General features: G+C 55.2%; 6 protein-coding genes across 6 annotated transcripts; 1 reads left to right on the forward strand and 5 right to left on the reverse strand.

The window, feature by feature from the left end:
* Nucleotides 1-231: 231 nt before the first annotated feature.
* NECHADRAFT_91272 (uncharacterized protein) lies at nt 232-1947 on the reverse strand (the record flags this gene model as incomplete). The annotated part of the gene is made up of 4 exons (XM_003046713.1): nt 232-1044; nt 1090-1615; nt 1664-1725; nt 1921-1947. The coding sequence occupies 4 exons, from the start codon at nt 1945-1947 to the stop codon at nt 232-234; spliced, it is 1428 nt and encodes a 475-aa protein (XP_003046759.1).
* Nucleotides 1943-5964, reverse strand: NECHADRAFT_103537 (uncharacterized protein; the record flags this gene model as incomplete). The annotated part of the gene is made up of 5 exons (XM_003046714.1): nt 1943-3022; nt 3069-4264; nt 4329-4338; nt 4392-5325; nt 5371-5964. The coding sequence occupies 5 exons, from the start codon at nt 5962-5964 to the stop codon at nt 2061-2063; spliced, it is 3696 nt and encodes a 1231-aa protein (XP_003046760.1). The 3' UTR covers nt 1943-2060.
* Nucleotides 5965-10284: 4320 nt separating this feature from the next.
* Nucleotides 10285-12992, forward strand: NECHADRAFT_33582 (uncharacterized protein; the record flags this gene model as incomplete). Its single annotated transcript, XM_003046138.1, has 4 exons — nt 10285-11109; nt 11156-12467; nt 12512-12846; nt 12891-12992. The coding sequence occupies 4 exons, from the start codon at nt 10285-10287 to the stop codon at nt 12990-12992; spliced, it is 2574 nt and encodes an 857-aa protein (XP_003046184.1).
* Nucleotides 12993-13531: 539 nt separating this feature from the next.
* Nucleotides 13532-14238, reverse strand: NECHADRAFT_73487 (uncharacterized protein). The gene has a single exon (XM_003046715.1). The coding sequence runs from the start codon at nt 14063-14065 to the stop codon at nt 13706-13708; it is 360 nt and encodes a 119-aa protein (XP_003046761.1). The 5' UTR covers nt 14066-14238; the 3' UTR covers nt 13532-13705.
* A 1176-nt stretch (nt 14239-15414) lies between these two features.
* Nucleotides 15415-16500, reverse strand: NECHADRAFT_33657 (uncharacterized protein; the record flags this gene model as incomplete). Its single annotated transcript, XM_003046716.1, has 1 exon — nt 15415-16500. The coding sequence occupies one exon, from the start codon at nt 16498-16500 to the stop codon at nt 15415-15417; it is 1086 nt and encodes a 361-aa protein (XP_003046762.1).
* Nucleotides 16501-21410: 4910 nt separating this feature from the next.
* On the reverse strand, nt 21411-24310 carry NECHADRAFT_32416 (uncharacterized protein; the record flags this gene model as incomplete). The annotated part of the gene is made up of 3 exons (XM_003046717.1): nt 21411-21473; nt 21532-23285; nt 23401-24310. 3 exons carry the CDS (start codon nt 24308-24310, stop codon nt 21411-21413), a joined length of 2727 nt encoding a protein of 908 aa, XP_003046763.1.
* Between the last annotated feature and the right edge of the window lie 1703 nt (nt 24311-26013).

Consider the following 26013-nt stretch of genomic DNA (forward strand, 5'->3'; position numbering starts at 1 on the left):
TGTCCTTTGTTGTTTGACCATGTATGTCAGTTATTCTCGCAATATACCCATGCAAGATGATCCAATGCTATTTATTCATTTTGTCGGTATCAATTGGGGCGTGCTCACTGAAGGACCTCCCAAGTAAGTATTAACTATCATGGTATTCATTACTGGTCAGTCTATGTCGACTCTCTTTCACCCCTTTTCCATCTTTTCAACTCCAGCCTCTTCTATCCTCCGACAGACCTTTCATACAGTTCCTCCTCGAGCAAAAGGGGTCCATGTCTCTCGCAGCTCTTCCATCTTCTTCCACGTCTCGGCACCCAACTCTTCAAACTCAACAATATCCTCCTTGGTCACATCCACTGCTCCCCTCTTCCTTCCAATCGTCTTCCTAAAAACGCCTACGGCCGTGTCTTCCTTGAAGGATGTTGCGTCCTCTACCTTGCCCTCCCAGCCCCAACCTTCGACCTCGGTCTTCTTTACCTCAACTTGACGGTGACGGTTTGAACTACTGCCCCATTTGATCTTCTCGGCGTCTAGCTCATCGAGGGTCGACTGTTCCTGGAGGGCAATCCACGCGGATGACTTGGATCCGCTGTAGCTGTCGGTAGGGTGCCATGGGGAGCCTAGCCATCGACTTATAACCAGGGCCAGTTCGTATGCCCACATAAGGAACCATGGAACGGGAAAGAGTGTGCTGGCGACGATACCGGGGTGAGTGAGGTACATGCGAGGGCGGACGGGCTTTTCACGAGCTTCTTCCGGGTCGTCAAGAGTGAAGAATCGGTTGGAGTAGATCGAGGTTGAGGGAAGAGTTGCCGTGAGAGAAAGAGCATCGGTAAGGCGCTTTGCAGACTCGTAAGGGCCAGCACCCTTGAAGCATTGAAAGTCGGAAGTGTCAAAAACATTGCGGACGGCCTCGAGACTGCTGGACCAGACGATGCGGCCTGGGGTTTCGGACTCTGATCGTCGGCTGAGAAGGGGGAGGAGTTGGTGGGCGAGGATGTAGTGGCCAAACACACAGGCAGTAAAGACTTCGCCGAGCAATGGTTTCTCGGGCTATACATGTTAGTCAGGTCCAAACACTCAAGAGGGGAGACATACAAGACCATACTCGGGCCGCTCGTTCAAGATGCAGGTTGGCAGCGCCTTCTTGAACGTCGGCCAAGTCACGGACTGCACCAAGCCCTGAGTCAAGATGACCCAGATGGCCATTGGCCAATCAACACCCGACCAGCCACCATAGGCCGCATTAAAGATAGCCGTATCAATCCTCGGAATGCGCACATCTCGAAGATATTCACCCTCCAAGCCCTCAGGGTTGCTAACGGGTCTGTGCACGAGCTCTTCGGCAAAAGTATACACCTGGCGCAAATCGCACAGGTCGAGCTGCAAGCTCAGCACGTGGATACGCGCAACAGTATCCTCCCAACGGTACGAATCGCCGATTCGAGATCGTAGGGCGGTCGAGGTCTGAGCGGCGCGCTGGGCGTAGCTGCGCAGGGTTCGGATCGTCTGCAGGGACTTGGACTTGGAGCGGGTGGTGGGGATGAGGATGAGGTGTGACTTTAGGGACCGCGTGGAGAGGAATTCGTCGATGAGGCGTTCGCCGATACTGAGGCCAATGCCGCTGTCATAGATTATTAGCATAGCTTCGTGTACAGCCTGGTCGACCTACCTGTTGGCGCCTGTAATTAGGACAAATAGCTGCTCTTCAGCCGAGACATCCTCCCACGGCGCCTTTGACGAGGTCAATTGGGATCCCATCGCACAATATTCTATCAATTGATAGACGGCGAGCTGCTGGGAAGAAGCTAAAGCTCTCAACTACATCAATGAAGAGTGTACGAGCGGTGTGATGAGTAGATCTGAAAAGAAGGAAATACGTGGCTGCCGTTGAAGCCGCGCACGTGATGAAGCTTAATCTCGCATCACGAACACGAATAAGAGGTAGAAGCGCATGCATTCGAGAATTATTCATTACTCTTATATTTATTACAACAGTTACTGTCGAATTTCAACCTTTACGGTCGCATATTCCCTGCAATGCTCCGTCCAATTGGATGCTACCAATATTACTCCCGCGTCTTGTTGCTGCCCTCCCGCACGGCGGCGAGGATGAGGTCCTTGGCCAGCTCAACACCGTCCTTGGTTCCGATAATCTCAATGGCCTCATCCTTGGCTTGGTCCCGAGGCACCTGGATCTTGCAGTTGCTCTGCTTGCGGATCGAGTTGACCTTGGAGCCGTTGGGGCCAATCACATGGCGGTAGGTTCGGGGGTCAGGGAGAACAAGGTATCCTGTGGCATCGTGCTTCTTAGCCTGCTCGACAGCCTTGGCGATGGCCTCCTTGGCCTTCTCCACGTTCTCTGCCGTGCCGCGGAGGACCCAGGGGAAGTCGCTGTCATCCCCAGCGTCGACCTGGACAACCTTCCACGAGTGGGCGTCGGTCGCGGTATCATCCTCATCAGTGATCAGAGGAAGGGCGCCCACGTTGGAGCGGGTAGATGTATCAGGCTTGGGAGGAAGTGGCTGGCCAGCGTGGTCAACCGTAACCTGGTGGTTGTTACGGAGCTGACGGAAGAACTGGCCACCGTTGGAGATGGAGTGGTGAAGGTTGCGAGGAACCTGGATGGTCTCACCCTGCTGCGCCTTGACCAGAGACAGGATATGCTCCTTGGCCTTGGCAACGTTCTCGGGTCGGCCAGTGACCTTGACTCCAGTCTTGCCGTCTCCCTGGCGGGGGACATCGATGGAGACGGTGAACTTGGACTCGAGCTGACGCTTGGCATCACCACCTCGGCCGATCAGCGAGCGGTGGTTCTCGATAGGAACATCCACCACCTCGGTAACCTGGCTCTCACGCTCGCCAACAATCTCCTGGATGCGCTGAATAATCTTTTGCACAACATCAGTGCGGCCCTCAATCTTGATCGTGTTGCCATCAGCCTCCTGCTTGGGGAACTGGATGGTACGGGCAAGCTCTCGTCGGTCATCAGAGCCACCCGCCTTGACGACAATATCGCGGAGGTTAGAACCTGGAGAAATTAGTAAATGCATAACATGTGAAGGCAGGAAACTTACCGCTAGCACCAATAAGAGCCTTGTGGTGCTTCTTGTCAACCTCAATAGTCTGGACGACAGTGTCGTCAAAGACGGCTCGCTTCTCCTCGAGGATCTTCTTGGCCTTGGCAACCTGAGCAGCAGTACCCTTGATCTGGATCTCCACGATATCGGTGTCTCGGTCAGCAGGCACGTCGATCTTAGCTCCAGTAGCCTGACGGAGATCGTCGAGGGCAGCACCACCTTGGCCAATGAGAGATCCAACTTGCTTCTGTTGAACAGCGACGGTAGCAGTGGCAGAGTGCTCCTCGAGGTACTTGTGCAGCGAAAAGATCTCGTCCCGAGCCTCATCCGCACCCTTCTTGGGACCTCGGATGATGACCTCATCAGCAGGCTGCTGGCGACGAGGCTTTCCGGCATCGCTGGCAGCATCGGCGTTGGACTGGTCGTCGGCAGCGGGCTTGGCAGATCGAGGGAAGAAGATGTGGACCTTGTACCGAGTCTGCAGACGGTTGATCTGGCTACCCTGAGCACCAATAAGCTCACGGTGGTACTTGGGGTCAATCTTGAGAGTGTGAGTCGTCTCGTCAGCCAGGGTGCGAGCAAGACTCTGAATGTGCGAGCGAGCAGTCTCGGCCTTGGCCTTGGGACCCTTGAGCTCAACCTTGCCGTCCTGAACCTGAATCTCAACGTCGAAGCGGTCTCGGAGCTCCCTGATGTTGCTACCACCCTTTCCAATGAGGTGGTTGGCAAACTTCTGGGGGAAGTCAAAGGTCAGAGTGAAGCCACGCTCCTTCTCGTCCTCCTTCTCCTGCTCAACAAAGGAGTTGGCCTTGGCAGCAAGGGACTCAACGGCCGAAGCGGGACCTCGGAGAGTGATGGTTGTGCCAACCTTGGTGACCCGGATGGGGATCTGGTCTGCAGAGCGGCTCTCCTGCTCCTTCTTGATGAAGCGTCGAAGTCTCTCGTGGAACTTGGCGGGAACATCAAGAGTGGCAGTGGTGATGGCCTCCTGCTTCTTGATAAGTTCAAGGATGTGCTTCTGGGCGTCCTGAAGTCCTTGTTGGAAAGCACGAGCTTCAGCATCAGTGGGCTTGGAGCGAGGCAGCTGGTAGGGGCCTTCGGCGGGGTCAGGACCCTCGTACACGAGGAGAACAGGGACTTCGCCCTCGGCAGCCTCAGGAACGACCATCTGGACACCATAGTCCTGCTTGACCCTGGGGGTAACGTTGTTGCGGAGATGCTGGAAGAAGAAGGGGTCGACGGGAACAGAGGTCATACGAGAAGGAGGCTGGCCGTTGATGATGCCGCTGATCTCGGACTGCGCACGAATGGCATTCTTACCCTCGCGAGAGTAGAGCTCCCAGGGAAGGGCACCACCCTCAGAGAAGGGGGTGTTGATGTGGGTGTGGTAGAGCTTTTCGAGGCGCTCAATCTCCTTGCGCTGTCGAAGGTAGCGGGTGACGTTGCCGGCGTGAATAGCAGCGCCGCCAGGGGCATTGCGGTGGAATCGGGCAATGTCGAGGTTGGACATTTGCATACCCATGGCCAGGTCCATGGCCTTTTCCAGACCAGCAGCAACCTGATCAGCAGGACCGACGACAGTAATAGTGTCATCGTCCTCATCAGTGGGCAGCAGAATAGCACATCCAGTGTCGTTAAAGAACTGATCGACAGGGACACCACGATCACCAATAATGAACTGGTGGCGGCCACGCTGGATCGACAGCTGCTCGGCAGCAAGCTGTCTGTGGAGCTCAGCAACCTGGCGCTCAATCTCGGCGCGGACCTTCTGAACGGCAGCACGGTCACCGGCAAGCTGGATGTGGTTCTCTTCTTGGCCAGCAGGGGCAAAGACAGGTCGCTGACCAGGGACGGCGGTAACAGGAACCTGGCCAGGAGTGTAGGCCTGCAGAGGAGGGACACGGATCTGGATACCGTTGTTCTCCTCGAGAGCATGGGCCAGAGCATTGTCGGGGCCGGCAATGAAGGGGTAGAAGGCGGCGGGGATGCCCCGAACCTTAGTCTGGACATTGGCAGATCGCTCGCCAGCAATCTTCAAGATCTCGTCACGGGCAGAAGCAGCAGAAAGGGCATTACCCTCAATGGTGACATCAATGGTGGCATCGTCATCCTCCTCGTCGATTGGGTTGTTCTCATCGACCTTGGGAAGCTGGATCTTGGCACCAGTCTTCTCCTGAAGGGCCTTGATCATGGAACCTCCCTTTCCGATGATATGGGCTCGGGTGGACTGGGGAATCGGGACCTTGATGGCAGTCTATGGACGTTAGACAATGTCACAAACCGGTGGTACGATACTTACCCGAGTTCCGATCTGAGCAACCAGGTCCTTGAGCGCCTGTTGAGCAACGTCCTGAGGACCGGCGGCATCAAACTTGTAACGACCATTGGCCGAGGTAGCCATGGAGATGGTGGCACGAGACTTGCGGTTGATGTCCTTGATAATGTCGGTGATGGGCCTCCTGAGCTGGCCACGGGGCAGGATGTACTGGGGGTCAAGAGTCACAGTCTCAACATTGCGGCCGGGGATGAACATGGAAGGCTTATTAGGGGTAGCAGCTCCAGAGACGGGAGTTGAGGAACGAGAACCGCCGTTGGAGGCACCTCCATTGGTCTTGCCATTGGCATTCTTGGCGCCCCAGATAGGAGCGACATTGGCGGCCTTGCCCTTAGGAGCACCGAGCTCAGGGAACAGTTCATGCGATTGAGTATCCAGAGTAGCGGCGGCAGGCTTGGTCGGCTTGGGAATTACGACTTCGGCGGAGCTTGAGGCCTCGGCGGGGGCGTGAATGGGAAGGTCCTCATCCGGGGCATCCTCAACAGTGACGTGGTGAGGAGCTTCGGCGTGCTTCTGCATCAGCTTCTGAGCGGCAGAAAGCTCGGCGGTGTCGGCCATGATGAACGTATTTAGTCGGTTGGAGCTAGGTGAAGTACTATGAACTGATGTGTTAGGAGCTAAAGAACAGGTAGCAAAATGCATGTAGTACGTACAAGTGGTGGCTACAAGAGCAATGAAGCTTGCGGCCAAGTATAGATGCTTGAATTGGAGATTCGTTAGAGGAGGATGATCAGATGTAATTGAGTCTTGTCTCTAAAACATTGTGCAAGAGACAGCAGGCGGTGAAACCGGTAACCAGAAGGAAGAACCAGAGCGATGCGAGAGACCGTAGACCGGAAAAGGCGACGACTCAGAGAAGATGGTTGAAGGATGAGTTATGGTTAAAGTTGAGGGTGAGGTGGAAGTTCTCTTGACGACCTCTCCCCACGAAGTAAGTAGTAGCCACCTATCCCAGCAACAGGGAGCCACTGAATTTACGCGAAGCTTGCCCGACAGCGGGCACTAACCTGGTTTGGAAGGACACCGCTAGAAAGGGGAGGTGGGGTCGATCACGAGAGAATGCATGTGACTTGCGAGACGATTCTGGAAAGCTCCAAACTCACGTCAAGAACAAGACGTTGACCACTCAAAGGTTGTTTGTCATTCTGTCAATGTCTGTGGTTGTTTGTCTGATTGTATCTTTCATCCTTGGGTGTTTTCATCCATTCATCTCGTTTGTTAGTTGCCATTGGCTTGTCTACATGTGCAAACGCAGCCTCGATGACTCGGCACGCGGGCTAGGAATCATGACACCAAACGAAGTATAACTCCAGCCTGTCTCTTTCTTCCTTCATCCGGGTGCTGGGCACCCAGTGTTCCCAACCATTTTCGAAAAAGTTTGACTGTCAACGGCTGAAGTGGCTGTGCTTGACCGAAAGTATCAAGAAGTTCCGAGACTTGAACAGAGTTTCTTCTGTTAAGGACACCATGGCAATCACAACTGTCAAAGATCATCAGTCGTTACAAAGCTGCAGCACGAGCATTCACACGTCAAAGGGCGACGAACACCCAAAATATCCTACAGTATGTGGGTTTCAGGTTGGTCGGCCAACGCACAGGTGGGTTCTCACAGGAGTTCAGGAGCTGGCTCCAAGGTGACATCGGGCTTGCAACGCGGTATCGTAATGGTTTCCTGCTGTGAAAGCGTCTGCTGCGCTGCAGTTGACGGCACATCCATGACACGCTGTCAGGTACGGTGCTTGGCGCGATTCCCGCGCCTTCTACGACCCATGTCGGCTTCTGTCGCATTCGACACACTGATGATCAATTGCTCTCAGAGACAGTTCGCAATGCTGTTGTTCAGCTGATCTACATCAGGATGACAATGCCGGCATCACGCAAGCTGATTGTGCGTGGAAACACGAAAGAAGCTCGTATGAATGGCCATCCCACAGCTCGCTTGCGCCTAGCTGTGCACAGATCTATTCGTGTTGGAAGTCTACCATGACTTGAACTGCTTAGAAGGCGGCTGTCTCAGATTCGGTCAAATACGTACGAACACGTATGCAGGGGCGAGAGGCTGAAGCGCGGCAGCAGGATTCGGCGGGCGCCCGTATCGATGGGTGCCGGGTTATGTGCTGTGCTCCAATGCAGGAGAGGATCCAAGAGAAAGCCACGGCCAACGGATGAGTTGGATTGTGTCCGGGAGGGCTGCCGAGTAAGGATATCCTGTCGCAAGATTCGTACCAAAATGGCGACTGGCAACAGCATAAATTTCATGAGGCTGCAAGGTTACCCTTGGATGCGAGGCTATTGGGCGGTACCGGCCAACCACGGCGAAGATGGATTCGCCCACCTCGTATCGCTTCGTTCTTGACGCTGGAGAAGCTGCCGGATCTCACTGAAGCGGCCAGTATCGAGATTGAAGGACGACGATGGGTGAACTGGTGAGGATAGGTCTGGCTTGAAACGTGACCGGCGGCCCCAGAACCAGCAGCCGCCTGCGGGCCAGCTCATGTATGTCTCGGCTTGACACGCCTAACGAGGCGCCGGGGCCAATGGCAGGGAGCGAGCCGCTCATGTCTCGCCCCTACGCTGGGGAAGACAGTGTGGACAGTGGAGCTCTGATGTCGAGACTGGTGGCTTGAAACAGGGCAGCCAGAGGAGTCGCAGCTTGATGACTTCATGACGGATTGGCGTGCGATGGATAAATAGCATGCAGCTCGCCTACGAGAGCTAATGAGGACACGGTTGAGAAGACGCCTTCTGTCTCGGCGTTGGGTGTCAGATCTTGGTCCCTTGACGGATGAGATTAGATGGGATGAGGTGAGGTGACACGCCGTGCGAGCAATAGATGTAACGAGAGTAAGCACCAGCAGTCGCAAGGGCCCAGCATCACCAATGGCTGATGAAGGGATCAGTTAAAGGCCCCCATCACCACGGCTAGCTGTAACGGTTTCCGGGCGCAATGTTGCGGTTCCTGCTTGTGGCTCCACACGATCACAGTAGAACTTGTCAAGAAGAATCGACTCGACTCGCCTCGGCTCGTTAGAATCGTCAAGAAGCCTGATGATCAAGGATAACGTTTGCGCGGCGCCTCAGAGACAACGGGTCGGCCAGCCACGGCCACATCACCAATGCTTGACTCCCTAGACTGCCACCAGGGCGTTGACGAGTCTCCACCGGCCACGAGCGACCCAAGCTAGTCCAGCCTAGCCTAGAAGTCGGCCGGGGAGAAATCACCAAGATTGTCCAGGACCGGGAGGCCAAACCTTGATCTCTGGCGTCTGTTGGACGTCTTTGAATCTTCCCACTCGGCCTGTGAGAAACTTGGCAATCCCGGAGGTGCTCCACCAACGGCGCCCACTGATTCCACTCACACTTGATCGTGGTGCGTTTGCTACGCGCTTGGCCATGATCATGGACCGTGGGACCTTGGGCAGAGCCTGAGTCTGGGCCTAATGACACCCCCCTGGCCAGAGGTTATCGATGTTGACGGGACTGAATTCACGGATAGCGAGTGAATAGCGTGGGTTAGTTTGGATAGGCGTACAGTGCCGTCTGGATGAGTCCCATTGACCGATTGACAAAGACGATTGACTGCAATGGTTCAGCCTCGACGTCTCGTGTGCGTCTCGCCCGTCTGAATAGACATGGCTTCGACAGCCTGCCAGTCTTGTGCATTCTTCGTCATTCTGAGGCATCAGACTGAAATGCGAGGCGCCAGGGGAAATCGGATGCGGTCCTACCATCGTGATCCCTCCAACCATGGCGTCGGACCAACCACCAAGTGCTCGGAAGAGGCTTTCACACTGTCAACGGCCCGAGAGGCGAATGCGTTACAGTGATGGAGGCGACGTTGGTGAGTTGGGAACGGGAGTTGGGTATCAGCGCCAGGTACTTGACGAATGTGCGTGTGCCCCGCAGATGAGCATGTACCTGCTGTGCCAAGTTGGCTGGGTCCAGGGTCCAGCCAGCATCGTCAGGTACCGACTGTTGGACTCGTCTGGCTGGCAGTCCCTGGATTGTCAGTACCTGGATTGAACTCGATAAGGAGTCTTGCGACGGATGATTCTCAATTGACGTCGGCCTTGACCCCAATGTATTGTATCTGTTGAATGGCAACCTGGAGTCAATAAGTGATCAAGTGTCAGCACGCAGGTCCCTGAGGCAAGTAAGCGCGGCACAGCACAGCAAGCAAGCACAGCGCATGCATCGCAGCACACACAGCTCAGCGGGCACAGTACTTCTTTCTAGGTACAGTTCACATCCATCCCGCAGTAGACAACCTAGACAGGCCCTTGATCCCACAACGCCCCCATTCTCACATTCAAGGACCTGCCATCTCATCCACATCCGCGGTCCCGCATTCCGATTCATCTCTCCCTCCCCTCCGCTCTGTCCATCGTGCTGATGCTGATGGCTCTGCACAGTGTGCGTGCGTGTCACTCTTGTGCTTCTTCTCTCGTCTCCCCCCAACTTGATTCCCCCAACCCACTCCCGTCCGAATCTCCAGCTATCCTATCGAAGCAAACGCAGGAGCCGGAGCAGCACCAAAGCAGAAGCAGCCCGCCAGAGCTCACCACCAGCTTCGCCACCGCAGCATCCTCCGCCCACACACCCCCGCGTTGTGTCCCCAGTCTACAGCGCCGTACCAAGCCAGGCGTCTTGCCATTGTCTAGAGCCGTCTCTCTACGCTGCTCAGGTCTGGCCGCCGAAGCCGCCTGTGCCTGTGCCCACACGTTTCCCTTCTCTCCCATCTCCTCCTTGCACCCACACCCTGTCCTCCACCCGCTCGACCCATCAAACCTCCGTACCTAGTAGCCGTCCTGAGACCTTTTTTTAGCCCCGAGGGCCCCAACTCGTCAGTTGCAAGGCTGCTTCTGCTGCCGCTGGATCATGGACGGCCCCGGATACACCTCTGCGTCGTCTGCGTCCGCTCATACCGCAACTTCACATCGTCGCAAGCTCATCAAGAAACCTCCCTCTCACGCCTACGCCCGCTCCTCGTCCGGCTTCGATGGTGGTGGTGGCTTCGACGCCCAGTCCCTCGAGAGCAAACGCAGCTCGCAGAGCCTGAGAAGGGCCCCCAGCGCTCCCCCAGCCCGCTCCAACCCCGCGGCCGTCGACTGGTATTCCAACCAAGAGTCTGACTTGGCCAACAACACCATCCGTCCGATTCCATCTCCAAATCCAAACCTGGCCCACGCCGACTTTGCCCCCGCCAGCCACTGGGCGCCCGTACCTCGTCATACCGACCGCCTCTCCGACTCCCACCTACGCCCTCTGAGCAGGACCGCCCCCGACGACCTGATCGGCGCCCCCTTCGACGGCGCAGCAATTCTGAACCGCATCGAGTCCACAAAGGCTCCGAGCCCAAAGGCTCCCGTCCATCGTCACTTTCCGCCCCAGTTCAAGCACCCTAACGACGTGAAGCTTGCGACTCCCGTTTTGCGATCTTCGGCCAGTTTCACCGCGATGGATTCGTCCCTGTCGGAAAAGGGCCTCGGCCCAAGGGTCCCGACCGATGGCCCATCTATCAACCCCAAGCGATATTCAGACGACGGCAGAGATTCAAAGCCTGCCGTCCTGCGCAAAAAGTCGGGCTTTTCGGGCTTCATGAACAGTCTAGTCGGCTCGCCCAAGAAGCCCATCATCTCGGCCCCAGAGAATCCCGTTCACGTCACCCACGTCGGATACGACAGTTCAACCGGCCAGTTCACCGTCAGTTTTCCCGCCCATGATCTTTATTTTGGTTAACAAGTCGCAGGGTCTGCCCAAGGAATGGCAACGGCTTATCAACGAGAGCGGAATTCCCGAAAAGGAGAGGCGAGAGAACCCGCAGACTATGGTTAATATTTTGCAGTTCTACAAGGAGACAACCGAACGGCCTCCTGAGGACCAGAGCCTCGAAAAGTTCCATCATGCGGGTAACTACGCCAGTTCTCCGGCGACTGCAGCATCACCGGGCATGTACCCGTCAAACTATATGGGTATGTCACCAAATACTAGCTCCACGAACCCCAGGTTTCCAACTGTCAATCATGAAGGAAGTTTTGAGAATCCCCGGGCCCCGCCGCCCGTCCCCAGAGGTCACGTCCCCGGCAAGGACCTGATGCCCAGCCGTCCGGCCCCGAAGCCGCCTGTCAGCATGAACAACCGGCATATGCCTCAAGGGGCCTACGCCGCCAAGGATTCCGGCATCGGCATGTCCCAGCCCGGCGACGACTCTTACGGTATGTCCAAGGACAACGGTCCTATGCTCCCCGAGGAGCACCGGTCAAGGTCCAACTCGCGCGCCGCCGGACCTACACCCTACGCTCCGACAGGCCCCCAGCCTAACCCTGCGCTCGCCCAAGCCCAAGCCGCCGCCTATCAACAGCAGCTCTTGCAACAGCAGCAAGAGCAGGCTCTCGCACAGGCACAAGCCGCCATGTCTGGTGGAGTCGGCCGGGCTCCTAGCAAGCGAACCCCTCACCAGACCGCGAACCAGCCCAATGCCGCCTATGGACGTGTTCCCGATGCCAACGGAGCAGCCAACGCTCCTCGTCAGCAAGCCGGCCCAGCAGGTGTACCCGGAGCCAGGCCACGACACCGAGCTCGCCAGAGCGCAGCCATCGATGTGGTCGCCTCGCTCAAGCGGATATGTAACGAGGGTGATCCCCGAGACATTTACCGCGGGTTTAACAAGATTGGCCAGGGTGCGTCTGGTGGTGTCTTTACTGGCCATGAGCGCGGCTCGAATCGACTGGTCGCTATCAAGCAGATGAATCTCGAGCAGCAACCTAAGAAGGATCTGATCATCAACGAGATTCTTGTCATGAAGGACAGCTCACATCCCAACATTGTCAACTTTATCGACAGCTACCTGTGCGGAGGCGAGCTGTGGGTTGTCATGGAGTTTATGGAGGGTGGCAGCCTTACGGATGTTGTCACCTTTAACATCATGTCAGAAGGACAAATTGCGTCAGTGTGCCGGGAGACTCTCAACGGCCTGCAGCACCTGCATTCCAAGGGCGTCATCCACCGAGATATCAAGTCGGACAACATTCTGCTGTCCATGGAGGGCAACATTAAGCTGAGTACGTGACCCTGCCCGTTATCGAATGCCTGTTAACCTCAACAGCCGACTTTGGATTCTGCGCCACCATCAACGAGGCCCAGAACAAGCGAACAACCATGGTGGGCACACCGTACTGGATGGCACCCGAGGTTGTCACTAGGAAAGAGTACGGACGCAAGGTGGATATTTGGTCTCTGGGCATCATGGCGATCGAAATGATAGAAGGCGAGCCGCCATACCTGACCGAATCTCCCTTGCGCGCGCTGTGGTTGATTGCGACCAACGGAACACCTCACATCAAGAACGAGCAGGATCTGTCACCCATGTTCAAGGACTTTTTGTACTTTGCGCTCAAGGTGGATCCTGAGAAGCGAGCAAGCGCACATGATCTGCTTCGGGTAAGTAATTCGACTCCTATATCAGATGTCGCTAACGGTTGCAGCACGAATTCATGAAGCAGTGTGTCGACCTGTCTCAACTCTCGCCATTGGTACGAGCTGCTCGAGAACAAAAGGCACAAGAGAAGGCTCGCAAGGGGCAGTAGGTACGCCCGAAGCGAACCATACCTCCCGCATATCCCCTAGAGGAACAGGAGAGAGCACGCCGCCGATGGTCGGCGTTTTTCCAACGACGATGATCAGTCCTTTATGAGGATGAACGCAACGACCAGCGACGACGTGATCCATTCACAACATCTAATGACCATTTTCTTGCACAAGTTGTTCAACTATCAATCATAGCAGGCCTTGCATCTTGAGGAGGAGTTGTCATGATGCCGCGTCAAGGTAGCCTCGGAGTGCATGGAGGAGACGCAAGCCGAGCCCAAGGTGCCAGCAAGCAGGTGGACGCGACGACGACGCCTGGAGGCACATAGAAATGACACGCTGGATATACCCCCTGCATACCTTACCATACGAACTGTTTCTTGCACACCGATCACACCGATCACGCCGAGTTCACACTCGAGGTTGGGTCTATTTACGTTGCTAGACCTAGCCCTCTCTCCTCACCAGCTTTGAATCATAAAAAAATACTTGTTTTTGCCTTTGGGTGCACAGGATTGGACGTGGACGTGTGTTGCTTGATGAAAAGCTGGCATTGCATTCTCTTCTCTTCTTCTATCATACCACCTAGCAACGACGAAGGTTATCACGACTCGACCGACTCAAGGGGTAAAGGCATAAAGCAAATCAACGCAAACGCAAAACGCAAAACGACAAAATGCTAGGCTGGTTTCTGGTCTTGGCCCTATATCCCTCAGAGAAACTTGCTCTTTCCGTTAAAGAAGAAGCTTCCCTGCTCCCAGTGTTGATAGAAGGGACTCATTTGTCTCCGGAGCCTCTCACATCCCTCACCAGCCTTGACGGCGCCGTGTCCCTCCATTCCAGCAGGTAGCCCGTTGCCCAAGACGGCGAGGGTGCCTAGAGCGGCTGGTGCAGGCTGGTTCTTGATCTTGTCTTGGGAATGCGAGTGGAAAGGCGAGGAGAAGTGGAACGAGTTGCGAACTGAAGCGGCAGCAGCGCGTGCGGGGAGGAGGGTAGTCGAGTTGAGGAGGCGATTCCGCAGAGAACGAGCGGCGCGGAAGAGGGACAGAGAAGGGGTGCAAAATAGTTGCATCTTGATGTTTTGGTTGCTTGCTCGGGGGATAGAGTTGAACGGTGGTAGTTCTTATGACCTGACGGACAGTTGGCTGAGGGTTGGTGTTATGCAGTATGGGTTGGATGGACGGAAGGACGAATATTTGAAGGTGGGAAGGTAAAGAATAGACTTGCGAATGAATGCTTCTGACGAAACGAACCGGTTTATTCGTATCCCAGCCCCTCCCTTCTCTCTTACCGCCGCCGCATAAACCCATGGATCTCTCATGAGCCGAAAAAGGCGGGAAGCGGTCTTGAGCGGCGCGGCCAAGGGGGGTCACTCTCTCGGCCCCCTCCGTAGCACGCTACGTTAGATTGTGGCATGTAATATGTAGGTAGGTGTGTTTTGCGGATGCAGACCAGACCCCGGTGGAACGTGGAGGGACTTGGTTCGTTGGTCCGGGTGGGCGGACGAGGTCTTGTTCGTATGTCGTAGAGTAAAAAGTCGTGATGCTCCGGATATATTAGAGACACCAAGTATTGCACAGACGATAGAGGGCACGCACAATGTCTCAGCCTCCCGAGACATTCAACTCAATCTCAGCCTCTTTTTCTTTTCCTTTTCCTTCTTATTAAACATGCTTCTTCTCTTTCACCTCATCTTCCCTTCCATCTGCCCCTTCATGCTGGCATCAGCCCATCCCGTCTCCACCGCCTGCACATCCGCCGCAGCTGTTGGCGAGTCGTTGCCGGATGCCCCATCCCGGCTCTGACAGCCCCCGTAGAGGCGGTGAGCATGGCGCCGAGCAAAGGAGCTGAAGCGACTCGATTGCCCTTTTCAACTCGGTCGGCCCGTCTTGATTGGCTGTCCGGGTGCGCGCGGCCAATGTGAGGCTAGGGATTACGTGCATGGGGCATCAAAGTGGAACGTTTGTGCATGCTCTATCGTGAAGCGATCTGCGCAAGGACAGGCAGGATAGGCAGGATATTGAGCCGACGCGAGCTATGTCGGAGGCGCTTGTGACGATGCTTAAGTCAATCTAGCTTTAATACAATGCTTGCAGAGTGCATCACCACGTGCCGAGATGCCAGCATAGGACAATCCCGAGTCATGTCACCGGCAGTCGTCACACCGCAAACACAGGAGCAAGAGTTTGCTCAATATCATTCAATTAAGATCTCCATCTGGATCCTGTTGCGCCGCCTCTATGCGGGCAATCGCTTTGCTCTATCATATCTAGAGCTCTCTAGTGTATCTCATTCGTGCTTCCTTTTTTGCCCTTTCCAAGGGAACCGTCATTCCTTAACCCAAACTCCAAACAAACGAAAAGCACATCCCCTTCTAGGAGTGCTGCACGATCAAACCCATTTTCATAATACAATTCTCGCTTAGTAGCAAGTGTAACCACCGTCAATGATGCAGTTGGAACCAGTCATGAACTTGGAGGCGTCGGAGGCGAGGAAGACGCAAAGGCCGTTGAGCTCGTCGACGTTGCCCAGGCGGTTCTGGGGGGTCAGGGACTTCCAGATCTTCTTCTGAGCATCGAGAGCGGGAACTCGGTTGAGGGCAGTGTCCATGTAGCCAGGGGAGATGCAGTTGACTCGGATCTCGTACTTGGCCCACTCAGCGGCGAGAGACTTGCCAAGCTGGATGACACCGGCCTTGGAGGCGTTGTAGCAGCTCTGCTCCTGGGGGTAGTTGACGATGGATCCAGACATGGAGGCGACGAGGACAATGCTACCGGGCTTGCCAGCAGCCATCATGGCGCGGCCGACAGACTGGGACATGAGGAAGGATCCAGTAAGGTTGATATCGATGAGTCGGCGGAACATGGCGGGGTCGTAGGTCTCGGCCTTGATGTTGGAGTCGGCGATACCAGCCGAGTTGACAAGGACATCAGGAGCACCGTAGCGCTCGACAACCTCCTCGACGGCGGCGTTGATGGCCGCACCGTCACGGACATCAACCTTGAAGAAGGAGACGGGAAGACCAGTCTTGTCGTGAAGCTCAGCAGCAGCCTCGTCACCAAGCTCCTGGTTGGCATCGAAGATGACGAGGTTCTTGGCACCAGCCTCGGCACAGGCGCGAGCCATGTAGTTGCCAAGACCACGGGCACCACCAGTGATGATGATGGTCTTGCCATAGACGCTCATGTTGCGCATGGTGTAGGGGAGCTGGTCAAAGACCTTGCGGGTGAGGGGCTGAACAACATCGTTCTCGGCAGGGGGGGCAGGGCTGTCGTGAGGGACCTGAGAAGCACCCTCGGTGACGTTGACAGTGTGCTTGTCGCCGGTACCCTGGCCAGCACCGTAGACGGTAACGGGGACCTCCTTCTCACGAACAACGCTCTTCTTGTTGGCGGTGTCGTGGACACGGTTCATAGCAGTGACGGACATGCATCGAGTAGCAGTACGAGGGAAAGCAGGGGCAGCAGCCCGGGAGATGCGGACGAGGTTGCGGGCGGCGAAAGACATGTTGATAGTGAAGGGTGGTGTTGAGGAGAGTGGAAGAGAGTGTGGAAGAGAGTGTCTTGGTAAAGTAAGATGGGAGGAGGGGTATTAAAGGATCTTTGTCAAGTCCTTGCAAGGTTTGCTCAAGAGAGAGGAGTGTGAGGATGAGAATGCCGAAAGAAAGTTTATCGACGGGAGGCTTGATATATAGTTGATCTCACCAGTGATGACTGTGGGTCTGACACTGACGGGCAGTTGGTGTTGGAGATAGTAAAATTTCAAGCTGGGGGCGAACTTTTTTTTCTTAGACGAATTCGCAGGGGTCCGCTGATGCAGGATTTAGTGCGGCGGTATGTCCGTAAGGCAATAAGTTCAGACTTGTTCAGCTGGGGCTAGTATCAAGAGATCTGCCAAGTTGGGGCTTTGTTGCTGAGGGAGGGTGGGAGCGGGGCCTGGATGATTCAGTGGAACCGGGAGTCGCAAAGCGTACGAGTCTTGGGTTGCAGATCCTGAGAGGGAAAAGTCCGCTGTCGAGGTCAACGGGACGATCCTTGGAGAGGGTGGTGTGTCCAAATGGGAAAGGTTCGCAGGACAGGGCAGGGCGGTTAGGTTACAGCGGGAGGGCCGGTACTATTCTCGGGGCTCTTCAATAGCGACTCCAGAACGGCAGCTATGTGCTGAGGGGTGATGTCGTTGTCTTGTCTTGAAAGACGGAGATCCGAGCTATCCTTCGGATCCGGGCGGTGCTGTGGCAAATGCAACAGATATAGATGGGTGGTGTGGAGGACTGGGTTTGGTGTCTGCACATCAGTCAGCTTTGTGTTCTGGCCCTTTGGAAGCGCCATCAACCCATGTTGACGGTCACTTGCGAGGGGAGGACGCCAAAGGTTGCAGAGTCACATACCGCTAGACGCTGGGGTGTGTTTGTTTCAGGGCGAGTGTGTCAAGGGCTGTAGTCGCTGAGGAGTGTGCGATGGAGAGCAAGACGAGCCGGCTTGGGCTGTCTGGAAGAGGATTTATATAGAGGTGACGGCCGGGGGTGGAGCAGCAGGCACGCTGACCGTCGCCCAAGCAAGGGAGCAATCTCTCACCGACTTCGGTGTAAGACGGTGAGCGAGCATTGGGGGTGTCGTGCGTATCTTGTCTCAAAGGTACCAAAGGGGATGCACGTAAAGTCGCGGGGACCGATGTCGCATGAGCCGGGGTCTCCCTCCAAGACGCAGAGGGATGGAGGCTTGCGTGGTCACAAGATCGAGTGCGCCAGGGCATTGCGTCCAAGACCAAGGGGCTGGAAAAGCAATGAAATTGTCAGACCAGCCAGGGCGTGTGATGGCGTTGAGTGACGGGGTTTTATTGTTGAAGTGTCAATTTGGTCATGATTTGTTGTTTCCGTCACTTCTAAGTTGTCTTGTTTGCTCTTGCCTCGTCTATTCCTGCCACGTTCTGCCTAGCACTCTATCAAACTCGATGCTCTTTCCTCCTTCCTACATAGTTCGTCTCTGGGCTTCTCACCTTCACTTCATTCATCTTCACCTCTCCATCCCAGTTTAATCCATTGGCGCCAAGTGCATGCATCTAGACGCCCTCACCGGCCCGGGTCTCTTTCGTCTCCATCTGGCCTGGCCTCCTTCTTTGGAACGTCTGAGGTGTGGTCAAGATGGCAACGCGGGTTGGTCACTCCTTCCAATGCCCACATTCGGACTTGCATATGCGGTGGCTGCCAATTGTGCGGCTCCTCCCATCTTCCATCTTTTCTCCTCCATCTCCTCATCTCAACAATACACAAACACAGCCTGCTTGTCGTTTCAGTACCTGCCCGCCATCTATGCTGTCAGACACGATCAAATGACCATCACAGGCCCTGACTTTGTCCTCCCCCGCGCCTGACCTGACGACTCTCGGTGTCACCATTTACTCAGGAACACGCATCAATGCGCCGAGCGATCAATCCCACCCCGACGCCCCATTCTTGTGGGGAGCTATGGCGGGTCCAGCGCCCTTGTCCAGGGCAGGTGGCCCGCGCTCTCAAGGTCAAGGCGCACACCCGCAGGGAATGACAGGCGCTAAATCTTAGGGGCTCGGGGAGGTTGCAGGGATAGCTCTCTCGGTAGCTTCTCCAGGTCCACCCACGTTCCGTCAGTATCGCGCTCTCGCAACCAAGCATTCAGAGTTCCGCTTGTAACCACCAGTGGCAACAAAACCCTTGGCCCCCGAGCGGCCCGGGCACGGGCACACTCTTCCCTGTCTAATTTTGGAGTGCCGTGTTTCTGCTAGGTTTCGGTATGCAGCTGCCCGGACACCCGGCATACACCAGCACAGACGCGCTTTCTGGCCTCAACGCCAGAGATACTGGACGAATCGACCTCAATTGACCTGCCACTCAACAATTGCTGACTCTAATCCCCTCATCTCATCCTTACTGGTGACATCCGCTGCGGCTTGCAGTAGTCTGAGGGAGCAATGGGGTTGACTCGATTCCCCCCTTTCCCCCCATCTTTTCAGGCAGACGGATTTTGTCCTCCACCAGCGCCCTACACCGCTGACGCCAGTCCAATTCAAGTTGACCCCGGCTTGACACACTTGCAGACCCGAGATGAAGCACAGACAGGTAATTTGCATGTCCCTGGACTCAATTCCCAGCAACACGGCCGCAATCAGTCCCAGCAGATCTTTCCTTCCGAGAAGCGTGGGGTGTTTCGCAGGCCCAAGTCCGGCACACCGAGACCGCTTGATTTCAGGAGGTCATGTGGACTCTTCCCCGCGTCCATATCATGATTGTCCAACGACAGCGGCAGCGGCCGACACGGGGAAACGAGACATTTTCACTCCTTACTCTGCCTTTGCCTGTCCCATCGGCTTCATCAACTCGTCAGCGTCGTTCAACTGCATGTCGGATTTGCCCTATCGAGTCTGTTTCAGAGAATACACAATGCGATTTGTGGGCTACACAAGCCACGGGCAACTCGACGAAATTATCAAGCGAGTGACGGAGCCTATGTTCCTAATGTCACCCTACCTCACCCTCCCTCAGAATTTTCACCAGATACGGTGCTGGCTGTCTCGGTGTGCGGTGTAATATCCTTTACACAACTGCTTACTCGGTACGGCCCAGCATTCCGTCTGCCTGGACACCAAGTTACACTGGAGATTGCCAAGACAACCTTAACGCCAGCCCGTGAGGCCCACTGCTAGACTGGTTCACCCCACCCTGAGGAATTTTCTTTTGGTTGCGTGTCCTCATGAGTGATAGGAAACACAGGAGGCAGTCTCGCAGTGGGGGTTTTGTGCTATCGAATATTAGCGAGAAGGCGATTGGACGCACATACTACGTAGTATGTGCTCCGATTCCCGTGGCAACAGTTACTCATGACGACATGTCATTTCAGGTGTTGATAACCAAGGTCGTGATCGGTGACCGGAAGACGGTGTGTCTGAATCACTCACCTCGTCAAGACTTTGCGTCAATCGAGCTGCGGGTCTGCCATCAGACGATATTCCCTGCCGGAGGATCTTATGCATCACATCTGCAGCCCACATTGCTAAGGCAAACACTCACCCTGGTAGTTTCTGTACGAATTTCACACATTGCATTTCGGGCAAAGTCCATATCAACTCGAGAGGGCACCCTCAAAGGTGCTATCACCAGGCAGCGGAACCCATTGGCTCTAATCTCGGCACTATCAGTCCAGACTCGAGTCAACTCACGGCAACTCATGTTGAGTGGCTCTGGCGGCTTGAAGGATCTACAATGCATCGAATGACACCCAACGGTGTGGCAGACACCATTATCAAGTTGAAGGGTTACCATGAGGCTGGCTCTGGTGTGGTCTCGCCGTTGACCTCTGCAAGACAAGCAATGCCTCATTCGCTAGCTCAACTCTGCGGCGCTGGAGCTATCACGATGGTGGGGCACCGCATTGAGCGGGTTCCAGAATATCTGCAGAAGCCGTCCATCGTTGGTCCAGGCAAATCTGCGATGCGCGTGGAGAACAGGGAGCACACGATGGCCAGGGGTGCACGGGCCTGAGCCTACCAGAGTCCGGGGTATTGGTGGATACCGGCATCGAAATTCGACTTCGCCCGACTTGCCTTGATGCCACGAGAATGAGCCGCCGATGTCGACAGCCACACGCGGTTTGCGGTGCGATGCGCAGTCTGCATCCGCCGCGCATGACGGCGGTCGCCGTTTCGGACGCTCGCCGCAGGGAATAACCAACGCCAGGACCGGCCCGGCGCCGTGCAGCAATCTCCGATGCCAAACAAGACTGACAGTCCGGGCCGGTATCAGCGATTGGTCTATCAACATCTAGACGCGCAATTTCCAGCTGACGGACTTGTAAATCCATGACTTTAGCTAAGTGTCTATTCGCTAGGCAATCAGATCTATCTCACTTGGCGCGTCAGGCGCAAGTGCCGACTATCAGCCTTGAGCCTCTTGAGCCTCGAGTCTCTTGAACCTCTTGAACCTCATCTTGCTTGGCTATTGCTTCCCAGCTCCTAGTTCTCGAATATCATACCTCCATCCAACACCAGTCAGCCCACAATGAGCAGGGTATTATTACAATCCAGATAAAAATCAACCATCCGTGGCTTCACTTCCGCCCGCGCGAAACAGCTCAAGTAAAGATGGGCAAATAATCCCCTCAACACCATACTTGGAGACGCCCCGCCACAAACGCCTCGTCTCATCTCCTGCACCCCATTGCTTCCTGCCTGCTTCTTGCTTGCTTCTTGCATCGGCGTGATCTCCGCCATATTTCCTTTGCCCCGGAAAAGAGGCAGCTGAGATCTATCGCGGGGTAATGAGGAGATGTTGGTCTGGGGTTGCCAACATCAACACCATCGTCGGTCTACCTCCGAGATCTCAAAGACGCCTCCGTCCGGGGTTCGACCCACCCCCGCTTCCTTCAACGAATCGCGGCCCCACCACGGGATCAACGGCCTTGGCCGTCACTGTCGATGCGGATCAGATCAAGCAGTGATGCAATGTAGGGACTCTGCGAGATGAGTTAGCACGGACGCGTTCACAGTTGGGCGGGGACGGGAGTGACATACCAGAGCCCTGTTCTCTGCAAGAATCTCGAATAGTCGAGGCAGAATGGGACGGAAGAGGGTCTCGTTCCAGCCTCCGGTTTCGCCGGTCTTTTCCTGTTTTTTGAGCAACTCCTCCTCGGCCTCCGTCTTGACCACATTACGCGCCATATTACGCAGAACGAGGGCGGCACTGAGGGGAATACCCGCCGCTTGGGGCGGTAGATTTGGGTTCCGCTCGTCCCGGACTGTCAAGGTCTCCTCAAATGTGACAGCCATTGTCTTGGCTGGTATGATCCAGGCTCGCTCCTGTTTTCGAGACTCGCCGGGCAGCATGGCAGAGATGTGCGTGCTGATGTGGCTTGCAAAATCACGGAGGTGCATCTTTGTTGGCGACCCATATCGGGAGCATTCGCCCCATGTGCAGGTAAACTCCTTTTCCACGTTGTCAAACTGTCCATCAGCGTTGCGTGTCTCTCCCATGTGTGAGGTAAGAATGTGATTCCACATCTGCTCTGGTTGGAGGTAGAAGCTTCCGCACTTTTCGAGCTTGTTGCCGGGATTCGATGCCCAGAGACATCGGCCATACTCTTTACCATCCGTGCTCAGAGGTCGCGGTCTTGCGCGAATGCCGTGGATGATGAACTTTTGCTGGGGATCGCCTGGCTCTCTAAGGACTTGGGCATTCGAATCCTTATACACAGACGTGCTATTCCTAATAAAATCGGCAGGCGTGATGAGCGGCTGGCCGATAGTCTTGAGAGGGCCGACAAATGCATTTTGGTACGCCTGCCAGGCAGCCAGCTGCGTCACGAAAGAGTTGTTGTCCTCTTCAAAGAAACATCGAACCCATCGGTGCACACGGTCAGGCTCTTCAAGCTTGAGCATCTCCTGGAGGAGGTCCTCGGGCATGGGAGCGATCTGGTCGCGGGCCGGAATTCTCTGCTCTGGGACGAGGACGAAATCGCGTTGCGTCTTGCGCGCACCATGAGCGAGCAAACGAGCAAGGTGGTCGACCAGGTTTTCCGGGGTGAGAGATCGCATGAGGGTGTCCACGTTGGACACGACCGCAGTGTACTGATACAAAAAGTCGAGGCAGGCATCGATGAGTTCGTCGTCGTTGAGTAGCAACCAGCTAGCGATTCGTTCAAGCACCGGTCCAGGAATGTCACCCAACTTGTTTGTAGCGTCGAGATTCATCGAAATGCGGCCGAGTGCTCGAAGCGACGTAAGAATTGTACCGCGGTCGTCCGAGGTCATTTGTGTGAGCAGAGTCTTGTACAGAGGGTCGTCCGACTCCAGAGCCATGAAAGGGGTAAGCTGCTCTGCGATATCCAGAGTAAGATGCTTCAATTCGACGAGCGAATCCTTGGGTGGTAGGTGCAACATGATGCAGATGAGATCTCTGAGGGGGTAAAAGTCGGACATGTTGAGCGCATTTTCAGGCAGAGTGACCATGTTGCGTATTGTCAGCACAGCCTCGGTGATCAAGACCAGTTGGTCCGAGTAGGATTCAGTCTGGAGAACGTCGGGTCGGTCTTTTTCGATGAGATTCTGGATCCGCTCGAGAATGTCTGGAGTCCCGTAATTCCCGTCAAGCGCACCAACATCGTTGGGGTCGACAGAGTCCCACGAGACAGTCCAGTTGACGTGATAGAAGAGCTGCCCAATCTCGAGTGCCTTTTCAACCAATCCTTCCGCCAGACCAGGGAAAGACTCGAATTTGTACTTGTCGCCCCGCTCAAAGGAGATCTTGACCAGGTGGTTGAGGGCGAATGCTTGCTCGGCAGCAATGTTCGATCGAAGCGCGTTCAGACAGCGCATATAGATGTTTGGGCCATCAAAGCCAGCTACGCATGTCAGCCAAGTCCCTTATCAAGTCGAATCACTTACTGCCGGGTTGCATTGGTTGACGGGGGTCAATCCGTTGAGGTTGTCGGGGCTTTTGGAACTCATTGGGCGCACTGCTAGGCGTCGCTACAGCTCGGAGCTGCAGTGGCTTGGAGAACCGCGGTTGGTATGCAGTGACCAGGTTGGACGAGTTTTCGGACGAAGGAGGGTGGTTAACCACCGAGGGACCTCGACTCCCTGGGTAGTTTTGTTGTTGCTGTGGCACAGGCATGCTTTGGTGATGTGAGGGAGTCTGAGGAGGGTTTGCGGCTGGAGAGTTGGTATGGCTCGCGTGGTGAGCAGAGGAGTGTCTTGTTGTACGAGAAGGGCCAGTATCCGGCTGGAAAATAACACGTTGAGGGGGTGCTTCGCGTAGGCCTCTAGATGCGCGCGCGCTCGCTGCAGGATCGGGGACAGGTCGTTCGCGAGCCGGTGTACCATCATCTCCCGAAGCCGCCGAGTCTGTGGCACCAATGTTGCTCTCCCGTTTGCCTCGGAAGTTTTCTCGGGTACGGGTGAGGAGTCCAGCGCCCTTGGCCGTCACATCCTCCAGAATATCCTTTGGCGGCGGCTCCTTTCCGTGCACTGTGCTAATCTCAAAGGCGGCGAGGTTTTTGTAGAACTTTTCTTTCAATGAAAAAGCAGTCGAGGCTTCGTTGTTGGAGTAAATGCCCAGCTCAGCAGCCATGCGACGCCAGGCCAGCTTCTCCTCCGAAACCTTGTCGTAACCACCGTTGGCGACGATGTGATTGAACACCTTGAGCAGGTCAAGATGGGTCGCGCCGACCTTGGGTTCCGCGTCGAGTGTTGTGCCTCGCTTGGTGTGATAATCGCGGAGTCGCGTCATGAACTCTTCATATTCCGGAGTGCGGTCAATCGCATGCGCCGGGACATCGTTGCGAACGGGTGCCATCTTGGCGATCAGTGTCGGTGCAGGTGCGTAGCGGCTCTAATTTCAATCAGGTATCTGGTCACCTATGGACAGGCGCCCATTCGGGAGAAAAGGCCGGGGCAATCAGCTGATAGCGAGTGATTTTGCAGATGTCGTGGGCGTTGAATCGTAATCGTCGATGCCGTCTGTCGCATGGGTCTTTTGGTTTGAGTTGGCGCGGCGCGTCGAAGTCGAGGATAAGCTGGCTATCGCCACGTGACCCATGTCTTCGTGTTGGCCAATCGGCATGGCTCCTGCCCAACTTCAACATAATAGTTGTAAATGAAGTCGAGGAAGGTGCACAGGAGTAAACCAGAGGCATCAGGTGACGTGGGCTCCCTAATCTTTCTCATCCATCGTGAATTTGAGTCAATCTTGCTATCTACAACATGTGTGCTGTTCATCATGCCTGGGCCACCGACTCCTGTCTCTTGCTGCCCACTCAGGCGACTAGAGATCCGTGATGGAGGCTCGGTCAAAGCCTTTGATTCGCGTCCCCCTAATAACATCTTTAACTTGACCATTGAAGGCGAAAGACCTATTAACAAGGAAGCGGGGACTCTAATTCTTCTCATCTACCAGGGGTTTCAACAAGTGGTATGCAAATCAGTATTGCTATCGATCGAAACTGACCAGCAGGTTTCTATTCGACTGGGCGATCTAGCAAGAAACTCGCAAGCTCCTAATGACATTGTGAGCATCGACAAACATCTCAAGCAACTATGTATCACCATTCCTGGCAAAGGTCAAGCGGTCATCTCGCAATTCGAAGAGAGGAGAGATTTCAGTGTTGCTGTCTGTCTGCTACAAAAGTTCGATCTACATATCAACGACTCCATCCCAAGTTCTTCCGCTACAAATGCGGCTTTTAGTGCATCAAAGCATGGACCGCGATTCTCTTCCATTCCGCCTATGGCCTCTATGTCTCCGCCTCCGCCTCCGCCTCCGCGGCCTTTCAGTGCTGACGCTCTTCCTGTCATGGAGAGTCACATACACCCATCTCTACAGCCAATGCCTTATCACCAGCATCCACAGCGAACGGCCTCTGTCCCAACATACTATTCTCCATATTTTTCTCCATCTGTCCCCCCTGACATGGTACATCTGAACCCGTACAACATGGTTCTTGGTCGAAACAACAACACCAACACGCATGTCCCTCGTGTTGGCTCGCCTCTCAGACATTCGTTCAGTCCAGAAGCCCAAAATCCTTCCACCTCAAATGCTGGGCCAGTCTCGGATGGGTTCTCTCCCACAAACAGTCAGATTCTCATGAGTGTCGAGGGGTTTCACGTTACCGCCAACCCCATAACAGTGAACAGGGAGAAACCCCCAGTCGACACGAGCCACAGTACAAAGGCCGATTCTCAGGGACCGCTGTCGGAGTCCGGTGACTTTCGGGATCTGATGCCACAGCCACGCAAGCTCCCATTTCAAACTCGCCCAAAGAGATCCACCTCGCAGCCGGATACTATAGCACGGGACGGGGTGCAGGAGCTCAACCCACAAGCCAAACGAGTCAAGGGTCTACCCAACAAGACGACTTCGAATAAAGAGCTTCGGCGATTCAAAACTCAGGGATCTCAAACAATCGATCTAAGAGTCGATGTCCCACTAAGGTCAACCCTAGCTCGCTTAGCAAACCGCTTAATACCACCATCCAGGCCAGAAGAGATACCCAACGC

The sequence above is a fragment of the Fusarium vanettenii genome, assembly GCF_000151355.1.
Source record: "Fusarium vanettenii 77-13-4 chromosome 2 genomic scaffold NECHAsca_18_chr2_1_0, whole genome shotgun sequence".
Lineage (NCBI taxonomy): Eukaryota > Fungi > Ascomycota > Sordariomycetes > Hypocreales > Nectriaceae > Fusarium > Fusarium vanettenii.

Bases quoted from the DNA above. Each gene is read 5' to 3' on its own strand.
- NECHADRAFT_73487 (XM_003046715.1), bottom strand. From the start codon at position 14,065: ATGCAACTATTTTGCACCCCTTCTCTGTCCCTCTTCCGCGCCGCTCGT.